The sequence below is a fragment of the Rhinoraja longicauda genome, chromosome 7 (genome assembly GCF_053455715.1).
Source record: "Rhinoraja longicauda isolate Sanriku21f chromosome 7, sRhiLon1.1, whole genome shotgun sequence".
NCBI lineage: Eukaryota > Metazoa > Chordata > Chondrichthyes > Rajiformes > Arhynchobatidae > Rhinoraja > Rhinoraja longicauda.
Genome location: NC_135959.1, coordinates 62960361 through 62988232, shown reverse-complemented (window position 1 = coordinate 62988232; position 27872 = coordinate 62960361). Strand labels below are relative to the sequence as shown.

Here is a 27872-nt window from a genome sequence, read left to right as displayed (position 1 = left end):
AATTAGTTTAGAAATTTAAAAAGGAGGCAGGATGTAATGGCGAGGAGGATGTAATACCAAAGAACTGCAGATGCTTCTTTATTCCAAAGATAGATACAAAATGCTGGAGTAACTCAATGGGTCAGGAGAACATGCACAGGGGCATTTTGCACCAGAATCAAACTGATTAATCAATCAATCAGAATTAATTAAAGATCAACCAATTGATTAATTAATTAATTGATTCATTGGATGATGTTTGAAGAAGGGTTCCGAACCGAAATGTTGCCTATCCATGTTCTCCAGCATTTTGTGTCGATCTTTGATAATGCTGAAGAGTTGTTTATCTGACTGGAAGTCTGTTACCTGGGGTGTAATGCAAGGATCAGTGCAGTTCCAGAAGAGGATCTATTGAACCCACGGATAGTACAATGTGACATTCTAGCGTGCTGGACGAGCACTTCACTGTATCTTTGTACATGTGACTATAAGTAAACTAAACAAACCTAAAGGTTCTGGTCATCACACTATACAAAGTATGCTGCGGCACAAGTACGAGTGCTGAACAAATTCACTGGGATGTTGTCTGGAACAGAGGGCTTTCATTCCAAGGAGAGACTGGATAGGCTGGGATTCATCTCACTCGAGTGTAGGAGGCTGAGGGATGACCTTTATAAGTTTTATAAAATTACTAGACCAAGTGGACCCGTTGGGCCCAAACCTCTCCCGCATTGGTGCAGCACCCTCTCCTCCCCCCTCCCCTCCCCTCCCCCTCCCTCCTCCCCATCCCTCCTCCCCGCTCCCTTCCCCCTCCCTCCCTCCTCCCCTTCCCTCCACCCGCTCCCCCTCCTCCCCTCCCGCCCTCCCCTCCCCTGCCCCTCCCCCCTTCCCCACCCCCCACTCCATCCTCCTCAACCCCTCTTATCCTCCCTCCTCCCCCTCCCTCCCACAAGGAGACAATCACAGCGTTTAAATAGTATTTGCACAGATTCATTTATAGAAGTCCACATGCAGGAAAACGGGATTCATGTTGACAGCCATCTTGGCCAGCAAGGACAGGTTAGACCAAAGGACCTGTTTCTGTATGGGTCTATCACCACATGACCGCTGCCAGGACCAAAGTATTTGAGAATCCAAAGAAACGGCAGGTGCTCTAAATCCGAACTGGGAACAAAAAATCCTAGAAATATTCAGCATCTGTGGAAAGAGAAGAATGAACATTTTCAGGTAGAAGAATATTAAAAATGCCAGCAATAACTGTTACACCCCTTAAGGTAGACACAAAATGCTGGAGTAACAGGCAGCATCTCAGGAGAGAAGGAATGGGTGACGTTTGGGGTCAAGACCCTTCTTCAGACTGATGTCAGGGGAGGGGGCGGGACAAAGATAGGATGTAGTAGGAGACAGGAAGACAGTGGGAGAACTGGGAAGTGGAGGGGAAAGAGAGGGACAGAGGCAAATCACTCCCCATTGACTCCCCATGTTACTAACACTGACTCCACTAAACTTCCTGCCTTTGTTTCTGAACATATTGGTCCCACATTGATAGCTGTTGGGCCCAAGCCAACAACAGCGCCCTCTGCTGGTAGTTCCCGACATCGACTCCACAGCTCCCTCCACTGGCGGTTCCCGGCGCTGACTCCACAGCGCCCTCCACTGGTGGTTCCCGGCCCTGACTCCACAGCGCCCTCAGCTGGCGGTTCCTGGCGCTGACTCCACAGCGCCCTCAGCTGGCGGTTCCCGATATCGACCCCACAGCGCCCTCAGCTGGCGGTTCCCGGCGCTGACTCCACAGCGCCCTCCGCTGGCGGTTTCTGGCGCTGACTCCACAGCGCCCTCAGCTGGCGGTTCCCGGCGCTGACTCCACAGCGCCCTCAGCTGGCGGTTCCCGGCGCTGACTCCACAGCGCCCTCCACTGGTGGTTCCCGGCGCTGACTCCACAGCGCCCTCCGCTGGCGGTTCCCGGCTCTGGCCGTTTCATCCCCGGGAGGTCCCGGCGCTGACGCTGTTCCCCCGCCCGCAGCGGCGGCGGTTGGTGGGCGGGCCGCTCGCTCCCCCCCTCGGCTTCTGCGGACGCGGCGCTGCGGCCTGACTGGGACTGGGACTGGGACTGGGAGTGAGGGAGGAGCGGCGACGGCGGCACCAACATCAGCACCGGGACAGGGACTCGCCCCGCGGGCGGACTGCGCCGAGATGGAGAAGAGCGTCAGTTACGACATCATCGCATCCAGTCAGTCGCTGCCCCCGAGCGGCTCCAGGCCGCCCAGCACCGGCTCCGGCACCGGCACCGGCAGCAGGTGGGAGCGGCCGGGGGAGGGGAGGTCGGGGACCCCGGTGGTGGGGCCGGGCCGGGCCGGGGGGGGGAGGGGAGGTCGGGGACCCCGGTGGTGGGGCCGGGGGGGGGGAGGGGAGGTCGGGGACCCCGGTGGTGGGGCCGGGCCGGGGGGGCCGGGCCGGGGGAGGGGAGGTCGGGGACCCCGGTGGTGGGGCCGGGCCGGGGGGGCCGGGGTGGTGGGGCTGGTGGGGGGGCCGGGCCGGGGGGGCCGGGCCGGGGTGGTGGGGCCGGTGGGGGGGCCGGGCCGGGGGAGGGGAGGTCGGGGACCCCGGTAGTGGGGCCGGGCCGGGGGGGCCGGGGTGGTGGGGCTGGTGGGGGGGCCGGGGTGGTGGGGCCGGGCCGGGGGAGGGGAGGTCGGGGACCCCGGTAGTGGGGCCGGGCCGGGGGGGCCGGGGTGGTGGGGCTGGTGGGGGGGCCGGGGTGGTGGGGCCGGGCCGGGGGAGGGGAGGTCGGGGACCCCGGTAGTGGGGCCGGGCCGGGGGGGCCGGGGTGGTGGGGCTGGTGGGGGGGCCGGGGTGGTGGGGCCGGGCCGGGGGAGGGGAGGTCGGGGACCCCGGTAGTGGGGCCGGGCCGGGGGGGCCGGGGTGGTGGGGCTGGTGGGGGGGCCGGGGTGGTGGGGCCGGGCCGGGGGGGCCGGGGTGGTGGGGCCGGTGGGGGGGCCGGGCCGGGGGAGGTCGGTGGGGGGGGGGAGACGGACAGTCAGCGGGGAATTATCAACAACCCTCGCTCGGGATATTGGTGTCCCGGGAAGGTCTGCATTACCTGACCATCCCTGTGCCCTGCCTGGGCATGAACATGGGATGGGGTTGAGGATGGGGTTGGAGATGGGGATGGGGATGGGGATGGGGTTGAGGATGGAGATGGAGATGGGGATGGGGTTGGGGATGGGGATGGGGATGGGGATGGGGTTGGAGATGGGGATGGGGATGGGGATGGGGATGGGGATGGGGATGGGGTTGGAGATGGGGTTGGAGATGGGGATGGGGATGGGGATGGGGATGGAGATGGGGTTGGAGATGGGGATGGGGTTGGAGATGGGGATAGGGATGGGGTTGAGGATGGAGATGGAGATGGGGTTGGGGATGGAGATGGGGATGGGGATGGGGATAGGGATGGAGATGGAGATGGGGATGGAGGATGGAGATGGGGTTGGAGATGGGGATAGGGATGGGGTTGAGGATGGAGATGGAGATGGGGTTGGGGATGGAGATGGGGATGGGGATGGGGATGGAGATGGGGATGGGGATGGAGATGGGGTTGGAGATGGGGATAGGGATGGGGTTGAGGATGGAGATGGAGATGGGGTTGGGGATGGAGATGGGGATGGGGATAGGGATGGAGATGGGGATGGGGATGGAGATGGGGTTGAGGATGGAGATGGGGATGGGGATGGGGATGGAGATGGGGATGGGGATGGAGATGGGGTTGGAGATGGGGATAGGGATGGGGTTGAGGATGGAGATGGAGATGGGGTTGGGGATGGAGATGGGGATGGGGATGGGGATAGGGATGGAGATGGAGATGGGGATGGAGGATGGAGATGGGGATGGGGTTGAGGATGGAGATGGGGATGGGGATGGGGTTGAGGATGGAGATGGAGATGGGGATGGGGTTGGGGATGGAGATGGGGTTGGAGATGGGGATAGGGATGGAGATGGAGATGGGGATGGAGGATGGAGATGGGGATGGGGTTGAGGATGGAGATGGGGATGGGGATGGAGATGGGGATGGAGGATGGAGATGGGGATGGGGTTGAGGATGGAGATGGAGATGGGGATGGGGATGGGGATAGGGATGGGGATGGAGATGGGGATGGAGGATGGGGATGGGGTTGAGGATGGAGATGGAGATGGGGATGGGGATGGGGATGGAGATGGGGATGGAGGATGGAGATGGGGTTGAGGATGGAGATGGAGATGGGGATGGAGATGGGGATGGAGATGGGGTTGGAGATGGGGATGGGGATGGAGATGGGGATGGGGATGGAGATGGGGTTGGAGATGGGGTTGGAGATGGGGATAGGGATGGGGATGGGGATGGGGATGGGGATAGGGATGGGGATGGAGATGGGGATGGAGATGGGGATGGGGATGGAGATGGGGATAGGGATGGGATGGAGATGGGGATGGGGATGGAGATGGGGATGGAGATGGGGATAGGGATGGGGATGGGGATAGGGATGGAGATGGGGATGGGGATGGAGATGGGGTTGGAGATGGGGATGGGGATAGGGATGGGATGGAGCTCTCCTCGCTGGTGAAGACACAAAGTGCTGCAATAACTCAGCATGTCGGGCAGCATCTCTGGAGAACGTTGAGAGGTGACATTTCGGGTGGGGACCGTTCTTCAGATGGTCAGAACATGTTGGTGGAGCAAGAGAGCAGCTGGAATCACAGAGGGGTGCGGTGAGACTGAGCACCTACCCATGTGCTCCAGAGGTACTGCCTGCCCCACTGGGTTACTCCAGTACCTTGTGTCCTTTTGTAACCCAGCATCTGCAGTTGCTAGTTTCTCCCCCTCCTCTTGACCCGCTCCCCTCCGCTCACTGCCACTGGCCGTATTGCCGCTGTGTTGGCGGGAAGGGATAGAGGGATACCACGATTTGGATCCAGCCACATCCGTTTCCAAGCCATGGCGGGAGATGCGAGTGGTGTTCGCGTGTATCTGCCCTTCTTGGTAGTTGGAAGTCGTTGCCGGAGTACTCTGGCAGAGTGAATTCAGCACCTTGTGTAAATGAGCGTGGGAGCGTTGAGAATTGTCAATGATAAACGTGCTGAGCTACACTTACCCAAAGAAGCGTATAATGCTGTGTACTGTTCTTGGCTTGTAAATGGTGGGTAGACCTTGGGCAGCCAGGAGGTACCCATTCTCTGGCCTGATCCTGTGTGCACTGGTAACTCAAAAGGTTACCTCATGATGCAATTGTTTTGAATGTCTGTAGGTAGACTGTTAGATGCTTAAGCTGAAATTTTGCATTGTCTTTAACATTCTTTAACATTCTCTTTAACATTGTTTTTAACATTCTTGTGGTTCAAATGGCATTTGCCCTTATTATCCCGGCCTGGGTGTTTGTCAAGGACTTCTAGGAAATACTGTAGTGATGACCTGACTCATTTTCTGAAATGTTATGAAGTTCAGCATGCAATTGTCAGTAAATAGACTAACTTCTGACTGAGTGAATGCCTTTGATGCACCTGCAGTTAGTTGTGCAGGTTCTGAACTTTGGACTTGGTTCTGAAGAACATTTTGGGATTGAGATGTTTGAACTTCATGAAGTACAAACATTTTCCTTTGTGTATCTCCAGCCTCTGTAGTTTCCCCATGTTAATTCCACAGTTCCATCTTTTGATTTGATTGCATCGTGGAGAAATAGCGACTTTTATCAAGAGCAATTTTCAAGTGTGGGAGATGGGTATTTTTAAGGTCATATAAGTGATAGGAGCAGAATTAGGCCATTCGGCCCATGAAGTCTGCTCCGCCATTCAATCATGGCTGATCTATCTTTCCTTCCTAACCCCATTCTCCTACCTTTTCCCCATAACCCCTGACACCCGTACTAATGAAGAATCTATCTATCTCTGCATTAAAATTATCCATTGACTTGGCCTCCACAGCCTTCTGTGGCAAAGAATACCACAGATTCACCACTCTTTGACTAAAGAAATTCATCCTCATCTCCTTCCCAAAGAAACATCCTTTAATTCTGAGGCTATGACCTCTGGTCCTAGACTCTCCCATCCTCTCCACATCTACTCTATCCAAGCCTGTCACATGTTTGTTCATAGAATGCAGATATCAATGGACACTTCACCATCCACCCCTAAATGCCCCTCCCCAGGTAATTAAGAATCAATGACTTTGTGCTTTACGTCCCATTTGGTCAGACAGGGTAAGGTAGTTGGATTTTCTTCCACAAGTAGAGTCATAGAGTACAACAATAATTCGGATGGTTTTATGATCTAATTTTAAAGTCATTATTTTATGATGCAAGCATTTGTTTTAGAATCCATATTGATTTAAATATGTTTCCCAGCTGACTTGATGGGATTTGAATTCCAGGATCAGTAGTCAAGAATGCAGGTCTTGACTACCGTCTGTGGTGTGTGGGAGGGCGGGAATGCATGGCAGAGGGAGCATTAGGAAGATGATGGGGAATGATGAGAAACTAGGAAGGAGATAGTGAGATAACAGTAGGAGAGAAATAGGGAGGGAGGAAGTGGGGAAAGGAGATATAAAACATAGTGCAGAAATGTTTAGAGGTATAAAAGCCAAACCCGGGCAGGTGGCCTCGTGTAGATAAGACACCTGGGTCGGCATGGGCAAGCTGGGCCGAAGGGCCTGTTTCTGTGCTGTATAACTATGACTAATATGACTAAAACGGCATGGCATGTACAGGTCTGGTTTTTACAGGTCAGTTGGTGGTACATTTAACAATATTGTTGCAATTAGATATGTTGGTTAACACTAAAGATTATCAATTATTTTTACAAGAGCACATGTTATTATTTTTTTATACCTGACGTATTGCACCTTAAAATTGTAATGTTGGAATATTTGTCTTAACAAATTCTACATTTTATTTGAGCATTGAGTATGTTTGATGGTTGCACGGCTAGCTTGATATTTCACATAGAGTAAATAGTTATGTTTGAATGTGTTAAGGTAGTCCAATGCATAGGGAATATTAAACATTGATATATACGCAAGGAGCTGAAGCTATATCAGTGTAATTCTTATCATAAGCTGATGTAACAGCCAGCAAATCACTCCTTCGTTGTTGCGTTAGCCAATGCACAGTAACTTCCAGTACTTAGAATTGTCTAAAGTTTTGAGTGTCCTTTTGAAAGAATGTGTCAGGCTTTATGTTGGTAATAGACAGTTTTGGTGATATCCAAGTACTTGTTCATTGCTTGGTCCATGTTGGAAACATTTCAATGGCCTCTAAAAGCAATAATTAGCTAGACTTGGAGTTTACTGTTTCAATAGAACAGTGATATTTGGTATTTAAAAAAAGATAATTCATGGTAAGTGTTCATAGATGAGATTATCTTTACTTCAGGGAGGTGGGGGTGGGTAGGGCAAAGCCTGGGAAATGATAACAATACAGTTGAAGGGGGTGATTGTCAGATGGGTAAAGATAGTGACAAAGGCTAGGGGTGAAAAGGAGGTAAAGGAGTGTTGGATAAGGAGAGGAGAGGAGGGGTGAACTGTAAAATCAGAGGGAGGGATATGGATGGGAGGGGAAAGAGAGGATAAAAGGTAAGAGTTCAGAATGGCAAAGGAAGTTAAAATGGTTACCACCCAGAGCTCCAGCAGATTTGGAGATCACTGTTTACAGGCTGCTGACCCTTCCTGATGGTGGAAGCAATATGAGAGCTTTGGCTAGGTGAGTCTTTGATATCACCACGTTTTTGAGGCAGCAGCTGGTGTCGATCCCTTTGATGGTGGGAGGTTAGTACCAATGATGGACTGGCCAATGTGTACCTCACTCTGTAATCTCCTTCGTTCCCAAGGTGTTCCAGTTACCAAACTAGATTGTGATGCAGCCAGTCAGTATGCAATCTACTGTATACTGTAAAGGTTTGATAGATTATTCGGCCACATGCTGAATCATCTCAATCTGCTGAAGAGGTAGAGGCATTGATAAGGTTTCTTATCAATTGTGATTGCAGTGTGCTGCGCCCAGGGCAGATCTTCAGAGATGTGCATGCCGAGGAACTTGAAGGTGTTGACTCTCTACTGCCATCTCGTCTATAAAGACAGATTCGTGGATCCTTGGCTTGCTCTTCCTGAAGTCGACAGTCAGCTCCTTGGTCTTGCTAATGTCCAGTACAAGATTTTAAAGAGCCAGAACAACAATCAGATTTTCAATCTCCGTCATATTCTCTGATTCGTCATTAGCCATTAAGAGTCCAATAATGGTGGCATAATCTTGTAAAGGTGGCATTGGAGCTGTGCCTGGCTCCACAGTTCTGTGTGTAGAGAGAGCAGAGCAGGGGACCAAACATGCCGCTTTGAGGTGCTCCTGTGTTGACGAGGAGGAAGTGTTGTTGTTAGTCTGTTCTGACCGTGGTCTTCCGGCAAGGAAGTCGAGGGACAAGCAGTGACCCAGTTCTGAATTTGATTAGTTTAGGGAGGATGATGGTGTTGAACGCCACTCTGTAGTCGATGAACAATAGTTTGACGTATGTGTTCTTATTGTCCAAGTAGTCCTGTACAGAGTGGAAAGCCTGCAAGTTGACATTGCCTGTTGATCTGTAGTGGCGGTGGGTGAATTGTGGTATGTCTAGATCCTGACAAAGGCAGGTGTTGATATGTGTCATAACAAACCTCTCAAAGTCACTTCACCACGGCTGACAGTGCCACCGGTCCGTAGTCATTGAGGCATGTCACCGTGCTCTTTTGAAATGTACCACAAATAAACTATTCCTGCTTCAATTCTGTTCTGACCTAGGTTTTATCCCCTTGTTGAATTTCGTCTCTGTTTAACAACCTTATTTCAAGGATTGGATGGTGAAAAGTAGTTTGAAACTTGTATAACAGCAGAAATCTGAGGTAGTTAGTTGCATTGCTCCCTTAAACCTGCATGACTCCTTTAAGGGTGGCACATGACGCAGCGGTAGAGTTGCTGCCTTACAGTGCCAGAGACCCAGATTTGATCGTGACTACAGGAGCTGTCTGTATGGAGTTTGTATGGTCTCACTGTGATTGCATGGGTTTTCTCCGGGTGCTCCAATTTCCCCCCACATCCCAAAGACGTGCACATTTGTAGGTTAATTGACTTCTGCAAATTATCCCTAGTGTGTAGGATAGAACTAATGTAAGGGTGATCGCTGGTCTCTGTGGACTCGGTGAGCCGAAGGGCCTGTTTCTGCACGGCATCTGTAAACTAGACTGACTAAACGAAACAATATTCCTGTTTTAGACAATAGACAATAGGTGCAGGAGTAGGCCATTCGGCCCTTCGAGCCAGCACCGCCATTCAATGTGATCATGGCTGATCATTCTCAATCAGTACCCCGTTCCTGCCTTCTCCCCATACCCCCTGACTCCGCTATCCTTAAGAGCTCTATCTAGCTCTCTCTTGAATGCATTCAGAGAATTGGCCTCCGCTGCCTTCTGAGGCAGAGAATTCCACAAAGTATGCTGAGTATGTAAGCATGCTGAGAAATTGTGACTATTAGTAAACAACAAAGTAAACAAAATTTACTGCTGACAGGCCATAAATGTGGTTAAAATAGCATGTATCAATTGTGTAGAAAAGCTTTACGTGTTCTTAAACGATGCACATAAATGTTATATATGTGGAATTAGAGGCCAGAGCAAGCCATCAGACCCTGGAGATCTTGCTCTGCCAATCGTCATGATCATGGTTGATCTTCTGCCTCTCATTCAGTTTTTTGCACCTTCCCCACTTCTCTCGATTGCCTGCAATATCCAACAATCTTTTGACATATTGTGAATGAACTCCGTGACTAAATCTCCACATCACCAGGGACAGAGAATTCCAACAATTCACCACCGTTCAGAGTGGAGACATTTCTCCCGTCTCAGTGCTAGCTGGTACACCCCATGTACTGTGACTCCTGGTTCTGCACTCACTGGATAGGGGATACATGCTCTCCACATCAATCCTGTCAAGCCTTGTATGAATTTTAAGTTTCAGTGAGATCCACGCAGATAAAGAACAATACCCCACCAACATTCAATAACTGAAGGAATTTAGGACGCTAATTGATGTGAAATATACAGTTCTCTATCTTGCCATTTTATCAACAAACATACAAAACGATTAAATGCATGCATTAGGATTAACTAATAAAATCACAATTCTAAAACTGCCCCACTCATTTGAACGATGGAATTGCTTGAAGGGCCAGATAGCATGCTCCTGCTTTGAGTTAATATGAAACATTTACTTCTGTCAGATATGCAATTGGCCAATCCTCAAATTAGCCATTGCTTTTGTTTGATGATACGTTTTGAAGGGTTCACTCACTCGTTCCTGTTGCTCGCGGAACTGTTGATCCTCCTGGTGCTATAAGACAGCAACTTTACTGCCACGCCACTGCGCCACCTCTTGCAGAAGACAGTGGATAGAATGTGTGGGAAAGAACTGCAGATGTTGATTTAAATCGAAGATAGACACAAAATGCTGGAGTAACTCAGCGGAACAGGCAGTATCTCTGGACCCGAAAGGTCACCCATTCCTTCTCTCCAGGGATGCTGCCTGACCCGCTGAGTTGCTCCAGCATTTTGTGTCTATCTTAGACTGGATAGAGTTGGAGAGGCACAGCACATCACTGACAGCCTCGACTTGTACAGGTTCTTCAATGCAATGAAGGCCATCAATAGCCCAAACACCATAACGCCCACCCCACTGAGGTCCAACAATGGAATGGAACTTATCAAGGGTGGAGATGCAGTCAACATGCCCTGGAAGAAGCACCAAAGACCACCGCAACTGTGACTGTGTTCTTGATGTGACTGTTTTTGACTCCAGTCCTCAGTAGTCTATTAAGTGCCGATTTGTTAGCAGCAATGGCAGACGAGAGAGTTAAATGGCCCTCAGACAGCAAAACATCGAGAAGATGGTGTCCTTGCTTAAGTCCTAAAAGTAGGCAGTGAACACCTTGTGTCACAAATCCACACCCTCAACATCCACATAGGGAAGAGGAGAATATAGCCTTGGACTTCAGAGGTGCTATAACGAACTTGAACAAAGCAAATAAATCGACTGTGGCAACTCCAAAGAGTCTTTCTATCACAAAGAAAGTCACACTTAATCAACCCTTCCCACTCGCTGAAGAGCTGCTTATTGTGATTCAGATGCCCTAGCAGCACCGTGGATGTGATTCATACTGCCTGATATTGAAGGAGGAACTCCAACCATTGAACCCCATGATTCTATGCAGGATCAATGGGATTAGATGTCTTGTTTGTGAATTTGAAAGTGTGATGCTGAAAGTGCTGTGTGTGTGCAGAGATTTCAACAATCTAGTTAAATCTAGATTGTCCAGTTTCGTTTCTTGCAGGTCTTTTCCTCAATGAACATTGCAACTTTTCTTTGTTTTTTGTATAGTGTTGACAACATTTCTTTTTAGCATTCTATATGTTGTGGGGAAATACTCATAATGCTTCTTTCAATGTCGGAGGAGTGTAGATTCAGTCCTTCAGCTTTTGAGCACCAAGTCACGACTAATGTATTTTTCTCAGAAGCTAAATATAAAAATCTTTGTGAACTTGAGTCGGATATGAAGATGCAATTCTTTTGGTATCATAATTTACAGGAACCCTTCAAACAGCGTTACCAAAAGACGAGATCTCTTTCAGTTGTTTGTGGGATCACGCTGTCAATGTTTTTTAAGTGATTATTTGTGAAGCCGTTGAGAGAAAGTTTGTCGTCGTGTGAGTACTTTCCAAGAATCTGATGTGGATCCTGCAAATACCCCTTTTTTCCCTTGCCTTGTTTGCTGAAATCTGAAGATTTTGCAGTTTACTCCCAAATTAAAATATGACATTTTGCATGGCATTTCCTTTCAAAGGATGGGGGTTTTTTTAAGGGAGATTGCCATGATCTAATCAACATTTTTCAAAGCAAGTTTTTCTTTTCCCCATTTGCTCTTTATATTTGGGGAATTTTTAAATTCAACCATTATGTCTTTGTATTAAGGGATCCACATGCTTGATGAAATAACTATCACAGTGCAGCTTGACTGTTTTTAGGCTTGGGAGATCAGAATTTGACTTTTGCCTTGGATTTGGTATGAATGCTGCTTCATTATCTGTGAGAAATCCTTGTTAACTGCATTTGCATTTTCAATAGTTATGTTGATCAGGACATTTTATTAAAAAGCTATATTTCTATCGTTTTATTCATTAACCCTGTCTGGCTGTCTTGTGAGAAATCTGTTTTTGCAACACTGGAACCAATTGTTCTGCCTTTGAATTGCTATTTGGGTAGTAGAGGAGCACTGAAAAATCTTGTGTTTAAAAGAGACATTTGACTTGTAGCATATGTCAGATTTCCAAGAAAGTTGACCATTTTATTCCATTCCACTCTTTCTGTACTGATAATATTTTCCTTCTTACATTTTATCTGTTTTCTTTTGCAAACTATTTTGGATTCTGCTTGCACTGCTGATTAATGACATATAAAACAAAATCTGACTTAGCTTGGGGTATTAAATTTGTCCTATCTGGATATCAACTCACCAACTATTGCAAATAGATATTGCTACTTTTAACTATTTTAAACGTTATTTCCTCCATTGCAAACTATCTTCTCAAATCGCCTCTCTCTTATGTCCATGCATCTAAATCGTTGAATGTGTTATAGCCTTCCAAACGTGTATTAGCCCTACACGAAGCTTGTCTGAATCCCACGGGTCAGGTTTTGACCTGTACTATACATGAGAGATTTCGGGAAGGAAGTACAAAAAATTTAAGGCATCCACCACCAATGGAACATTTTGGTGGACTCTCGAGCCTAGAGGGCCCAAAACCATAGATGAGGGTCTTGGCAATAGTCAAATTGCTGAAAGTCTGTATGAAGATCCTTGAATATCAGTTAGAAATCATTAAAGTTGATTTTTATTTTTTTTTAAATTTGAGAACACCTGCACTTTCCTCTCTATGCACCCACCCACTCCATAATTCGCCTTATTACATAAAAAATTAAAAATAATCCTAAATGGGGCACAGGAGCACAATAGTCTAAGAGTATATACACATTAAAAATGGAGACAATGCTTAAGCAACACATGTTTAAGAAGAAAGTAAAAGCACTAAGGTTTCTCTCTGGTGAGTTAATACTGAAATGTAGAGAGGTTATTCTTGAGTCTAATTTTGGTTAAACTATACAGTACTATATGTAGTTCTGGACGTGGAATAAAAGAATTACAGAGCAGTGATTCATACCCCAATTGGGGATTGCAAGGACACTTAACAAGAGAGCAAAGGCATTTATTTGTCATCTGCACTGGATGTGAATCAGAACCATGAAAAACTTGCTGTAGCTTTCCGGGCACAGTATAACTAGAGTTAGATTTCTTGTCACTTATTTTGGGGTTACAAAGCTGTCTAATGTTCAAATGGAGTAACATTGAAGAAGCATTTAAGAAGCAGTGATGTAGATGCACGATTAATATAACTTTACATTGGTGCTGTCAGAAATGAATGAACTTGCTGGAGTTCTTATGAAAAGGTAAAACTTGGGTGTCCTAGTAGAAGTATTTAAGGTTATAAATTGATTTGATAGTAAAGACTGTAACATCAGCAACCATTAATATAAGAAAGTCATCAGGAAATCTTAAGGAATGTGGAACTGAGTGCCACAGGGATGCTGGATGAAGTTAAGAAGTGTTACCAAAGTGTACAAGGTGAAGGGAATAAGACTTATGTTGATATGATTAGACAAGCAAGAATTGGAGGAGACTGAAGTGATTGAAAGTTGGTCTGGAATGAATGGCAGGGTCCCCAGGGGAAAGCAGAGGAGGAACTGGACTTCAAGCACATCGTTTGCACAGGATGAACTCTGCCATTTTTATGGGTAGGTGATGCTAGTGGAGTCTTCTGTTCATTGGTTTTGGCCATCCATTTTGCATGAACCAAGTGTGGGTAGCTATTGTTAGCACGCTGCTCCCACTGTTCAACATGTTGTGAATAATTTGATCGTAGCTGAAATTGTTGTGTAGCATACTGCAATGTTTTGTAAATCATTGTGGGCCAAAGGGCCTGTTCCTGTGTTGCACTTTACTATGTTCTATGAAATCGAGGTTGGTTCCAGTTTGAGGTTATTTTGCACTTTTGTAGAATATGAATTGCTGCTGAAAGTAGCTTCTCGTCTCAACAAATGTTGTCCTTTCTTTCCACAGTGCCTCCTCGTCTGTATCTGAGCAGTCCATGTACCACAAGGCCAATACCGTAATGTCTTCTGAGTCTGTTTCTTCTGCAGATTTTTCTTCTGATTTCAGGGTAGGTAACTGTTCCTCATGGTGCATTTCACTATATTTGTTTTTGATAAATTCACATAAATGCCAGCAAACTCATTCTGCAACTGAAAATATACGAGGGGATCAGCATTCAAAGCATTTTTTAAAAATGATTTCAAGCTTGTGTATTAAATGTTAGATTTGCATGTATTTAATAGCAAACCTGTAGATAAGTGTCCCTTGAGAAGGATTAAATAAAGAGCCAAAGAACGTTTCTTATTACTGTTCGGTACAGCTGAGCATGTCATTGTTGCCTCAACCAGGCATTGCACAGGGCTCGAGTTAGACCATCATGTGTGTAAATGCCAACCTTCTTTGTACGTTCTGTATGGTTTAGTTATGACTGCTGTCTCTTTATTATGAGTGTTCACCAAAATTGATTGTTAATAATTAGTAAATATGACAATGTGCGTTGCAGTTTTAAATTAATTAGTTCTGTATCATTTAATTAGAACCATTGGCAATAGATTCAAGGCACAGGTATCACATATTGATCTGATGTACAGTATCTGAAAAGAAAATGGATGCGAAAATATATTTTTTAACCTCTTTTGCGTTGGGGTTAGCTTTGACTTAAATTATCATGTGTAGGGTTTGATTTTTTTTAAAAACCGTGGCAATATGGAACATGCGGTAGTTTCTTTTTCATTTCATAGTTAAATATTCGGGGGAAAAAAATTATTTGCTTGCCAAATGGCCATTGCTGTTGTTGGTCAAGTTTGTTCAATCTGTGCATCTATGTTACATGCTGCATTTAGAAGCTTATAAGATTGGTTGCAACTTTGGTTGCACTGTTCTTGGGTGGGACGGACAGGTGCTAACAAGAATTTGATTTTTGAACTTTTTTTCTATCAAATAATTTTGATTATCAAGGAAGATCCTAACCAAAATGTATACTATACAGCAAAATTGACTAGTTATTGGTAGCAGAGCAATTCTCTTATTTTTGCATGAAGCGACCCAAACATTTGTCTCAACAATAATTATTACACACTTTGTAAATGTCTTTTCATACTCTGAATAATTCTTCTCCTTTTGAAGTAAGCCATGTTTATTTGGGAGCTTCGAAAAATGATCAGACCTGTTCTTCTTTCTTTAGCAGCTGCTTAGGATTGAGGGAGACGTACTTCCTCTGAGTTGTGTGGGTTATGGGTTCTGAAATGACTCTTGAAGCTTTTGACTCTTCCACAGAAATGGCTGATGAATTGGCGGGGATGGTTGGTGGCAGGTAATGCAGGTGGATAGTGGGTGAGATGATGTGTTCCTTCCACCACTTCTGCCTCCAGTTTGTGGCCTCTGTTGTCACAACCATCCCATCCCCAATATTCCTCCTCTACGTGGAACAGTGCAGAGAATCAGCAGAGGTAACCCATTTCTTCAAGGAGAGTCTGAGCAAATCTTTGAATTATTTCTTGGATTGGTAATCTCCTTGTATGACAGAGTGTAGGATAGTGTCTTTTTCAGTTGTCGAGTGTGCAAAAGATATGGTCTGCTTGATGTAGCTGAATGAATGTAACCGAAGATAGACACAAAATGCTAGATAACTCAGCGGGACAGGCAACATCTCTGGATGGAAGGAATGGGTAACATTTCAGGTCGAGACCCTTCTTCAGAATGTAACTACAGTTTCAACATTGGGGATCTTGGCCTGGTGAGAGGATATTGACATCAGTTTTCTTATCCTTTCAGTGAATTTGCAGAAACAGTTTAGCTTTGAGATACAGTATGGAAGTAGGCCCTTCAACCCACCCAGTCCACGCTGACCATCAATCACCTGTAGACTAGTTTTATGTCCTATACACTGGAGGCAATTTACAGAAGCCAATGGACCTACAAACCTTCCCATCTTTGGAGTGTGGGAGAAAGCCGGAGAAAACGCACACGGTCACGGGCCATGGACTAACTCCGCACAGTCAGCACCTGCAGTCAAGATTGAACCGGGGTCTCTGGAGCTGTGAGGCAGCAGCTCCACCACTGCACCATTGTGCTGCAAACAACATTCCTGAGGTCCTCTTGGATATCATTCTCTTCCCTGAGGTTGGCAATGATGCTGTGTACATATGACTGAAACTCTTCACTGCAAAGTTTTAGGATTTTGGTGGTGATACAGCCTACTTCCATGATACATTTGAGTTGGAATATGAATTTTGCAACTTGTCAGTCAACATTGCTGGCAAGTCTGGCCTGAATAATTGCCATGAGATAGAATCAAAGTTTGTCTTAAATGTTCCTTCCAAAAAGTGTTGACTTGCCTCGCTTTTCTGATTAGTCATGATCATTCCTCGCTTTAAATAGCACGAAGCCTTAGTTGTCAGGGTTTAGAAATGTTTTTTACAGCACTGAAGAGCTCGTACGTAACAAGGCTTTTAACAAGTTGCTGAAACTCTTTCAGTTGCCTGTAAAGTTGTTCCTTTTTGGTTGTGAAAAAAATTGAGCTTCCCATTCCCTTGCATTTGCAATTAAATAGCTCCTTGATCTGGTCATTCCCATTGATGGTTCTTATTGCAGAACCAACAGTCCCTTCACATCTGCCAATTATGGTGAACTACAGGAAGCCCATAGGAACTGCTAAGTGTCCACAGTTTATGGGCTTCCTGTAGTTCATACTATCTTTGCAGTTTCTCAATCTAGTAGATGCTTGTGCTTGAACCAGAGTGGTACTATGATGTATTGCGCCGATCTCTGGCAATACATTTGTTTGCTATGATAAGACTATACTCCAAGCATTTTGTTAGAAGGTGTTCCCCAGCAGTTGACCTTTCCTATTCCTTCATTGCCAATTACTCCTTGCCGATAAATAAATCCCTGAAAGAGGCCACACAAGAGAGTGAGCAACAATAATTTTGCTCTTAATGTTAGCAAGACCAAGGAGCTGATTGTTCACTTCAGGAAGGGAAAGGCAAGGATCCATGAACCCGTCTTCATTGATGAGGTGGCAGTGGATTGAATCCACAGCTTCAAGTTCCTGGGTGTGTATATCCGAAGATCTATCCTGGGCCCAGCACATTGCCACATTCACAAAGAAAGTTGGTCAATGCCACAACTTCCTGAGAAAATTTAAACTAATGTGGCAGGGGGATGGGAGCAGGAGCAGAGAGACAGAGGGGTGTAAAATGAGGGTAGAAGCAACAGGTAGCAAGGTGAAAAGTAAAAGTGGCAGGCAGACAAATCCAGGGCAAAAATCAAAAAGGGCCACTTTTCAACATAATTGTATAAGGGGTAAGAGAGTTGTAAAAACAAGCCTGAAGGCTTTGTGTCTCAATGCAAGGAGTATACGTAATAAGGTGGATGAATTAAATGTGGAGATAGTTATTAATGATTATGATATAGTTGGGATTACGGAGACACGGTAGCGCAGCGGTAGAGTTGCTGCTTTACAGCGAATGCAGCGCAGGAGACTCAGGTTCGATCCTGACTACGGGTGCTGCACTGTAAGGAGTTTGTACGTTCTCCCCGTGACCTGCGTGGGATTTCTCCGAGATCTTCGGTTTCCTCCCACACTCCAAAGACGTACAGGTATGTAGGTTAATTGGCTGGGTAAATGTAAAAATTGTCCCTAGTGGGTGTAGGATAGTGTTAATGTACGGGGATCGCTGGGCGGCACGGACTTGGTGGGCCGAAAAGGCCTGTTTCCGGCTGTATATATATGATATGATATGATATGATATGACATGGCTCCAGGGTGACCAAGGCTGGGAGCTTAACATCCAGGGATATTCTATATTCAGGCGGGATAGACAGAAAGGAAAAGGAGGTGGGGTAGCGTTACTGGTTAGAGAGGAGATTAAAGCAGTGGAAAGGAAGGACATTAGCTTGGAGGAAGTGGAATCGATATGGGTAGAGCTACGAAACACTAAGGGGCAGAAAACGCTAGTGGGAGTTGTGTACAGGCCACCTAACAGCAGTAGTGAGGTTAGGGATGGCATCAAGCAGGAAATTAGAAATGCGTGCACTAAAGGTGCAGCAGTTATAATGGGTGACTTCAATCTACATATAGATTGGGTGATCCAAACTGGCAGGGGTGCTGAGGAAGAGGATTTCTTGGAATGTTTGAGAGATGGTTTTCTAAACCAACATGTCGAGGAACCAACGAGAGAACAGGCCATTCTAGACTGGGTATTGAGTAATGAGGAAGGGTTAGTTAGCAGTCTTGTTGTGCGAGGCCCCTTGGGCAAGAGTGATCATAATATGGTAGAGTTCTTCATTAGGATGGAGAGTGACAAAGTCAATACAGAAACAAGTGTTCTGAACTTAAAGAAAGGTAACTTTGAGGGTATGAGGCGTGAATTGTCCAAGATAGACTGGCGATTGATGCTGAAAGGGTTGACGGTGGACATGCAATGGAAGGCATTTAAAGGTCGCATGGATGAACTACAACAAGTGTTCATCCCAGTTTGGCAAAAAAACAAACCAGGAAAGGTAGTGCATCCGTGGCTAACAAGGGAAATCAAGGATAGTATTAAAACAAAAGATGAAGCATACAGATTAGCCAGAAAAAGTAGCATACCAAAGGACTGGGAGAAATTCAGAGTCCAGCAGAGGAGGACAAAGGGTTTAATTAGGAAAGGGAAAACTGGCAAGGAACATAAAAACTGACTGCAAAAGCTTTTATAGATATGTCAAGAGAAAAAGATTAGTTAAGACAAATGTAGGTCCCTTGCAGTCGGAAACAGGTGAATTGATCATAGGGAACAAGGAGATGGCAGACCAATTGGACAAATACTTTGGTTCTGTCTTCACTAAGGAGGACATAAACCGTCTGCCGGAAATAGCGGGGGACCGGGGGTCTAATGAGATGGGGGAACTGAGGCAAATCCAGGTTAGTCGGGAAGTGGTGTTAGGTAAATTAAATGGATTAAAGGCAGATAAATCCTCAGGGCCAGATAGGCTGCATCCCAGAGTGCTTAAGGAAGTAGCCTCAGAAATAGTGGATGCATTAGTGATAATTTTTCAAAACTCTTTAGATTCTGGAGTAGTTCCTGAGGACTGGAGGGTAGCTAATGTAACCCCACTTTTTAAAAAGGGAGGGAGAGAGAAAACGGGGAATTATAGACCAGTTAGCCTAACATCGGTAGTGGGGAAAATGCTAGAGTCAGTTATTAGCATCACATTTGGAAAGTGGTGAAATCATCGGACAAAGTCAGCATGGATTTACCAAAGGCAAATCATGTCTGACGAATCTTATAGAATTTTTCGAGGATGTAACTAGTAGAGTGGATAAGGGAGAACCAGTCGATATGTTATATCTGGACTTTCAGAAGGCCTTCGACAAGGTCCCACATAGGAGATTGGTGTACAAACTTAAAGCACACGGTATTGAGGGTTCAGTGTTGAGGTGGATAGAAAATTGGTTGGCGGACAGGAAGCAAAGAGTAGGAATAAACGGGTCCTTTTCGGAATGGCAGGCAGTGACTAGTGGGGTACCGCAAGGCTCAGTGCTGGGACCCCAGTTATTTACAGTGTATATTAATGATTTGGACGAGGGAATTGAATGCCAAATCTCTAAGTTTGCGGATGACACGAAGCTGGGTGGCAGTGTTAGCTGCGAGGAGGATGCTAGGAGGCTGCAGAGTGACTTGGATAGATTAGGCGAGTGGGCAAATGCATGGCAGATGCAATATAATGTGGATAAATGTGAGGTTTTCCACTTTGGCGGCAAGAACAGGAAAGCAGAGTATTACCTGAATGGTGACCGATTGGGAGAAGGGGAGATGCAACGTGACCTGGATGTCATGGTGCACCAGTCATTGAAAGCAAGCATGCAGGTGCAGCAGGCAGTGAAGAAAGCGAATGGTATGTTGGCATTCATAGCAAGAGGATTTGAGTTTAGGAGCAGGGAGGTTCTGCTGCAGTTGTACAGGGCCTTGGTGAGACCGCACCTGGAGTATTGTGTGCAGTTTTGGTCTCCTAACCTGAGGAAAGACGTTCTTGCCTTAGAGGGAGTACAGAGAAGGTTCACCAGATTAATCTCTGGGATGGCGGGACTTTCATATGAGGAAAGACTGGATAGACTGGGCTGGTATTCGCTGGAATTTAGAAGACTGAGGGGGGATCTTATAGAAACATATAAAATTCTTAAGGGGTTGGAGAGGCTAGATGCGGGAAGATTGTTCCCGATGTTGGGGGAGTCCAGAACCAGGGGTCACAGCTTAAGGATAAGGGGGAAGTCTTTTAGGACTGAGATGAGAAAACATTTCTTCACACAGAGAGTGATGAGTCTGTGGAATTCTCTGCCACAGAAGGTAGTTGAGGCCAGTTCATTGGCTATATTTAAGAGGGAGTTAGATGTGGCCCTTTTTGCTAAAGGGATCAGGGGGTATGGAGAGAAGGCAGGTACAGGCTACTGAGCTGGATGATCAGCCATGATCATATTGAATGGCGGTGCAGGCTCGAAGGGCCGAATGGCCTACTCCTGCACCTATTTTCTATGTTTCTATGTTTCTAAAATGGAAGAGATTTGGTATGTTGCTGAATACTCCATTGAACTTTGACAGGTAGAGAGCATACTGTCTGGTGGTCTCACAGTCTGATTCGGCAATTTGAACGTCCAGGAATGAAGGAGGCTGCAGAAAGTGGTAGATATTGCCTGGTCCATCAGTGTACTGACCTCCCCACCATTGAAGGGCTTGACGGAAAGCGTTGCCTCTGAAAGGCATCTAATATCATCAAAGACTCGCACCACTCTGGCCACATTCTCATCGCGCTACTGCCATCAGGAAGAAGATACAGAAGCCTGCGAACAGTAATCTCCAGGTTCAAGAACAGTTTCTTCCCAGCAACCATCAGGCTCTTGAACACTGCAGGGTATTAACCACAGTTCCACCTCAGCACCAGTGATCCACTATGGACTGCGCTGGTTGTGCTACATGCATGATTTGCACTGTTATGGTTTGGTTACGCAATATTACTGATTATTAAAATATTGTAATGCTGACTATTGTGTATTTAGTTGCGCTAATTATACTGTAAAGCTGCAGAAAGCAAGAATTTGTGATAATGAAGCACTCTTGTCTCTTGATCTTGTTATTTGTATTCGTTAAGCCAAGCTTATTTTGCCTGTTGTGTCTCACTTAGAGTGCCAATGTCAAGGTCAAATTCAAACCACCTGACTTCCCTGGCTCTAGTAGGGTGACACCTGGGCCTGTTTGTTTTGGATTTGTTCATGAGGTTCTGTCAGGTCTGGAGCTTCATACTGGGAATGAAAAATGTGTGCTTCTGACTTTGGGTATATAGTGAAAGCAAAGTAAGCACTCAAGTTCTTGAATGTGTATTAACAAACTTTTTGAATCCTAACCTGTTCTTATCAGATGTCATGTGTAGACATTTCATAAAGGAAGATTGCCAATTTCTCCTCTCGCCACTCTGGAATTGCAGCAGCCATTGTGAATATACAACAGGCCAAGGACCATCCTTGCTATAACATTTTCCTTGACTACGGTATCATTATTAGTTTTTAAATGGTCACAGTTTTATTTTAGTACTTGTGGCTAGGTATTAAGATTAAAGTTAAAAACCTGAAAGAGCATTGTTTAGCCCAATGAATTAACTGAGTTAAAATGAGTGGTAGGAATGGTTTAAAAAACCCCTAACCGCACTAACATGGGAGAGAAAATTAATGTTTTAGCAGAAGTAATTCAGTAATCATGGGAGATATCAGTTTGCATACATATACTAGGAGATGGTGGGTGTATGTAGTGAGCAGCCAGAAGACTATTGCAACATTTAAGAAACAGTTAGACAGGTACATGGATAGGACAGGTTTAGAGGGATATATGGGCCAAACGCAGACAGGTGGGACTAGTGTAGCTGGGGTATGTTGGGCAAATTGGGCTAAAGGGCCTGTTTCCACGCTCTATGACTAGGAAAATCAAATGATCATAAATAAAAATGGATTCAGTGCAATTTTTGGAGGGAAGTGACATGCATCTATTTAAGGTATTTTCTGAAAGCCTGATTAGTAATCTCAAAATAAGGAAAACTCAAGGGATGGTGATAGAATATGGAATAGAAACACCTTTGCATTTTGTTAAAGAACAGCACATGTCAGTTGAAAGTGTTTTTTTGAAATTAAATAAAGGACACGGGGGCAAATTAAAATTTGTCAGCAGATTTGAAGAAATATTTTAATGTTCTTCAAAAAATATGCATTTAACGTAGAACAGTGCAGCATAGGAACAGCCCCCTCATGCACAATTTCTGTGTTAACATGAAGGCAAAACCAACACTTCCCTGCTTGTACATTATCCATATCCCTCTATTTCCTGCATATTTATGTGCTTATCCAAAAAACGCACATTGTATCTGCCTCCACCACTGTTCCACGCACTTACCACCCTCTGTGTGTGTTTACCCCTCTCACCATAAAGCTAGTATTCGAAACTTCCATTCTGGGAAAAAGGTTCTGACTCTCTACCATATCTATGCCTCGTAATTTTATATACCTTTAGTAGGTCTCCCCGCAACCTCCCGCATTCCAGAGAAAACAATGCAAGTATGTCCAACCTTTCCCTGTAGCTAATACCCTATAATCCAGGCATCATTCTGGTAACTCTCCAGTGCATCCTTCCCAAGGTGCATCAAACTAAAAATCCCAGCATATTGTTTTTTGGAATTCATCTTGATTCACTGAAATATAGTTCAAGAATATTTGAATTTTAAACAAGGGTTTTAAATGAGGTTACTTTATTTAAAGCCATTAAGTAATCATAAAAGCACGTGACAACACAAAACTGTACCCTGTAATATAAGTAAGTGGTATCAATGCCAAACTTAGTCATGGATGTTTAAAACTGTAAAGGAACAATAGTTTTGAAAATTGGACAATGTGTGTCAACTACACTAGTGTATGGCAATGAAGAAAAATGTTGGATGGAGACATTGAAGTTAGTTTCACAGAGTTAGTAAGGAGCAGCTGACTGGTACAGTTCACAGAGTTAGTAAAGAGCAGCTGACTTGTATGAGTATGCGGTGACAATCCTTGAGACTTTATACTCTGATTTACTGTTCCCAGCTACATAATTTACTCTGCCTGCCAATTGTCATGTGCACATCGATTGTAAAGATCTTTATTCCTTAATCCCAGTTCTTGCAGTATATCTAGCGGAAAAACTGGCATTATAGTAGTTTCCTGGAAAAGCTAAATGTCATATCACACATTACAGCGTTTCCTTTGTTTTGGCTTGTGACTAGCAGCAAATGATCAAACCATTGTTATTCAGTCATTCCAAGTGCACACACTTTAATTTTTTGTTGAACTCTCTGTCCTGAACCTTTCCAATGCCTGTTGCAGGTCCATACAAGGTGCATTCACGTAAACTTGCTGTTTACAATGCTAATGACCTTTTAAAAAAAAAGATTTGGATCACTTTTTGTCCTTCACAAACCTACACAGATGAAATTTGTAATTAAGTTAGTACCTGGTTAATTGAAATAAAACCAGAAAAGGCTAGAGATACTCAACAGATCGGAAATTATAGAGAAGGAAAGATGTAACATTTCGGATTGATCTTTCATCGGAACTGGTTATTTTAAATGTTTTTTAATAATGTGTTTTCCAATTTTCTTCATCGTTTTCTCCCCACAGGGCATTATATTTAAAAAAATCTGCCTTTTGCGGACCTATTCGTATTTGTGTGCATTTTTCCCCTTGCAATAACCAGTCACTTAAACTGTTACTCCACTTGTTTTGTTGTTTCTCAGCATTACACCATTGCAGCCTGGTACTGTAACTTAGCTTAGCATCAGGTTCTGCCTTCTGTTTCCGTAGACTGTAGCTTGTTGACAGCAGTACATAAATATTTATCTTTTTTTTAAACTGTAGCTATCTTTAAGAAACAAATGTTCTTACGCCGTATTAGGTCATAAGTTTGCATGTTCTGGTTTCAGGTTTTAAGGGATGGCAATAAACTGGCTCAAATGGAAGAGGCACCATTGCTGCCAGGAGAATCTATGAAAGATATGGGTATGTACAAACAATGCTGATACTTCAAATCTCTTCAACTTTTAAAATGCTGTTCTGAAGTAGAAAGTTAACTGGCGTTACGATGATTAATTATGTGTTTTTATTTTTAGACTAATGTCAAAAACGGATTCATAATCAAAAGTTTTTTTAGGTACGTGAAGAGGAAAAAAATAGTCAAGGCAAATGTGGGTCCCTTGAAGACAGAAGCAGGGGAATTTATTATGGGGAACAAAGAAATGGCAGACGAGTTAAACCGTTACTTTGGATCTGTCTTCACTGAGGAAGATACACACAATCTCCCAAATGTTCTAGGGGCCGGAGAACCTAGGGTGATGGAGGAACTGAAGGAAATCCACATTAGGCAGGAAATGGTTTTGGGTAGACTGATGGGACTGAAGGCTGATAAATCCCCAGGGCCTGATGGTCTGCATCCCAGGGTACTTAAGGAGGTGGCTCTAGAAATAGTGGAAGCATTGGAGATCATTTTTCAATGTTCTATAGATTCAGGATCAGTTCCTGTGGATTGGAGGATAGCAAATGTTATCCCACTTTTTAAGAAAGGACGGAGAGAGAAAACGGGTAATTATAGACCAGTTAGTCTGACATCAGTGGTGGGGAAGATGCTGGAGTCAATTATAAAAGACGAAATTGCTGAGCATTTGGATAGCAGTAACAGGATCATTCCGAGTCATCATGGATTTACGAAGGGGAAATCATGCTTGACAAATCTACTGGAATTTTTTGAGGATGTAACTAGGAAAATTGACAGGGGAGAGTCAGTGGATGTGGTGTACCTCGACTTTCAGAAAGCCTTCGACAAGGTCCCACATAGGAGATTAGTGGGCAAAATTAGGGCACATGGTATTGGGGGTAGGGTACTGACATGGATAGAAAATTGGTTGACAGACAGAAAGCAAAGAGTGGGGATAAATGGGTCCCTTTCGGAATGGCAGGCAGTGACCAGTGGGGTACCGCAAGGTTCGGTGCTGGGACCCCAGCTATTTACGATATACATTAATGACTTAGACGAAGGGATTAAAAGTACCATTAGCAAATTTGCAGATGATACTAAGCTGGGGGGGTAGTGTGAATTATGAGGAAGGTGCAATAAGGCTGCAGGGTGACTTGGACAGGTTGTGTGAGTGGGCGGATACATGGCAGATGCAGTTTAATGTAGATAAGTGTGAGGTTATTCACTTTGGAAGTAAGAATAGAAAGGCAGATTATTATCTGAATGGTGTCAAGTTAGGAGGAGGGGGAGTTCAACGAGATCTGGGTGTCCTAGTGCATCAGTCAATGAAAGGAAGCATGCAGGTACAGCAGGCAGTGAAGAAAGCCAATGGAATGTTGGCCTTCATAACAAGAGGAGTTGAGTATAGGAGCAAAGAGGTCCTTCTACAGTTGTACCGGGCCCTGGTGAGACCACACCTGGAGTACTGTGTGCAGTTTTGGTCTCCAAATTTGAGGAAGGATATTCTTGCTATGGAGGGCGTGCAGCGTAGGTTCACTAGGTTAATTCCCTACTGTCGTATGTTGAAAGGCTGGAGCGATTGGGCTTGTATACACTGGAATTTAGAAGGATGAGGGGGGATCTTATTGAAACATATAAGATAATTAGGGGATTGGACACATTAGAGGCAGGAAACATGTTCCCAATGTTGGGGGAGTCCAGAACAAGGGGCCACAGTTTAAGAATAAGGGGTAGGCCATTTAGAACGGAGATGAGGAAGAACTTTTTCAGTCAGAGAGTGGTGAAGGTGTGGAATTCTCTGCCTCAGAAGGCAGTGGAGGCCAGTTCGTTGGATGCTTTCAAGAGAGAGCTGGATAGAGCTCTTAAGGATAGCGGAGTGAGGGGGTATGGGGAGAAGGCAGGAACAGGGTACTGATTGAGAATGATCAGCCATGATCGCATTGAATGGCGGTGCTGGCTCGAAGGGCTGAATGGCCTACTCCTGCACCTATTGTCTATTGTCTATAATGTTTAAAACCAGAAATAATGAAACAATTGTAATTTGGGGCTCTTCAAACTTCTATGCCTTTCAACACAGTATTCAAAAGTATGTTTATTTTCTAATAAAATTTGACATTAGTTGCTGTACCAGGAGATCAAGATTGATCATTTTAATGAACGGTTAGAAGTAAAGTATGGCTACAACCTTTCTCGAGATACAGCAGGGAAACAGACCTTCCAGCCCACCGGGTCCACACCGACCATTGATCACCTGTTCACACCAGTTCTCTGTTATCTCACTTTCTCATCCACTCCATACACATTATGGACAATTTGCAGAAGAGCTGCTGAACATCACCTTTGAAACCTCTGGCCACATTCTGCAGGTTTTGGCCTGTTGTCATTGGAAATATTTTCATGGGTGTGTTTTGCTGGCTAATGGCAAATTCGTAATTTCAAATATCTTATCTTGAAAATGTTTTTATTATTTGCAATGTGTGATAACATTTTATGCTTGGCAGAGTGAAATGTAGTTATTATTTTTTCAGCGATACAAATTAACAGTCCCAATTATCTTATCTTCACAGCCAAAGATGTTACTTATATCTGCCCCTTTATTGGTACCGTGAGAGGAATGTTGACTGTTACAAACTACAGACTATACTTCAAAAGCTTAGAACGGGTAATCTATAAACATTTATTTGTGCAGTGTTGGACAATTATAACAAGATACTAAAAATCAAAACTGGATGGAAAGCTCAATGTTGAAAACTAAAAAACATTTAAGTGAGAGTTTTCATTTTTTAACTGGGCTCTAATATATGCAGACGTTAACTGCCCCCTTCTATTATATAGGGAGCCCTCATTTTAACAGACCCCTTTATAATGGATTTTAGTTGTAGCGGACAGACCCCTGACTCGCACCGCCTCCCCTGCTTAGAGCCCAGGCTTCCGAGGGCCCCTGCCCGACTCGCCCTCCTTCACCCACCTGAAGTGGCTGTTGTTGCGGCTCACGTAGCCCCCTGGGGACAGTGCTTTCTTCTGGCCACCGACAGGACATGCTCGGTCACCGTGGGGCTCTCTCCCCTCTCACCAGCTGCAGCTTTTTCCCATGCTCTGTCTGCACGACCACTGCTGCCTCGACCAAAAATAGCAGAAACTATTGCACCCCTTTAACTTTCATCCTAAATTGTAGATTTTCATTTTGGAGCTCTTCCCTAAAGCCTACATATTCATTTGGAGGTGTGGTAAACAAAGCTGTATTTGATATTTTGTGTGCCAATGTATTAAAAAGCTTGGCAGCTGTTCAGTTTTGAAGAAAAGTAACTGAAGACTCACTTGCAGGAATTGAAAATAGTAAATCATATGAAAAAGGCGCGTTTCCAAATTATTTCAAGATCTCTGACGCAAAAAAAATCAGGTATTAAATGCAGCAACCATGAGGTATAGTTGGGAATTCAGAGTGTTTTTTGTTCTGCTTCCATTACCCATTTCAATTTATTTCTGTACTGTGCTCAACTTGTCTTACTATAAATGTTCACACAAAATGCATTGTGATGGGCAATAGCTGCAAGTCACAGTTCTTAATGTGAGGATGTTTCTGGCTCTGCAGAAACAACGCTGTGGCATAAAATAACTGATAGGTGCCAATGA

General features: G+C 44.9%; 1 protein-coding gene across 3 annotated transcripts in view; it reads left to right on the top strand.

The window, feature by feature from the left end:
- Positions 1-1954: 1954 nt before the first annotated feature.
- Positions 1955-27872, top strand: part of mtmr2 (myotubularin related protein 2) — a 55326-nt gene continuing 29408 nt past the window's right edge. For all 3 annotated transcript variants that reach the window (XM_078402738.1, XM_078402737.1, XM_078402739.1), the window contains exons 1-4: positions 1955-2276; positions 14191-14290; positions 24193-24268; positions 26807-26901. In XM_078402738.1, the coding sequence (XP_078258864.1) occupies positions 2173-2276; positions 14191-14290; positions 24193-24268; positions 26807-26901 (375 nt within the window). In that variant the 5' untranslated portion in view covers positions 1955-2172. The remainder of the gene's footprint in view (positions 2277-14190; positions 14291-24192; positions 24269-26806; positions 26902-27872) is intronic.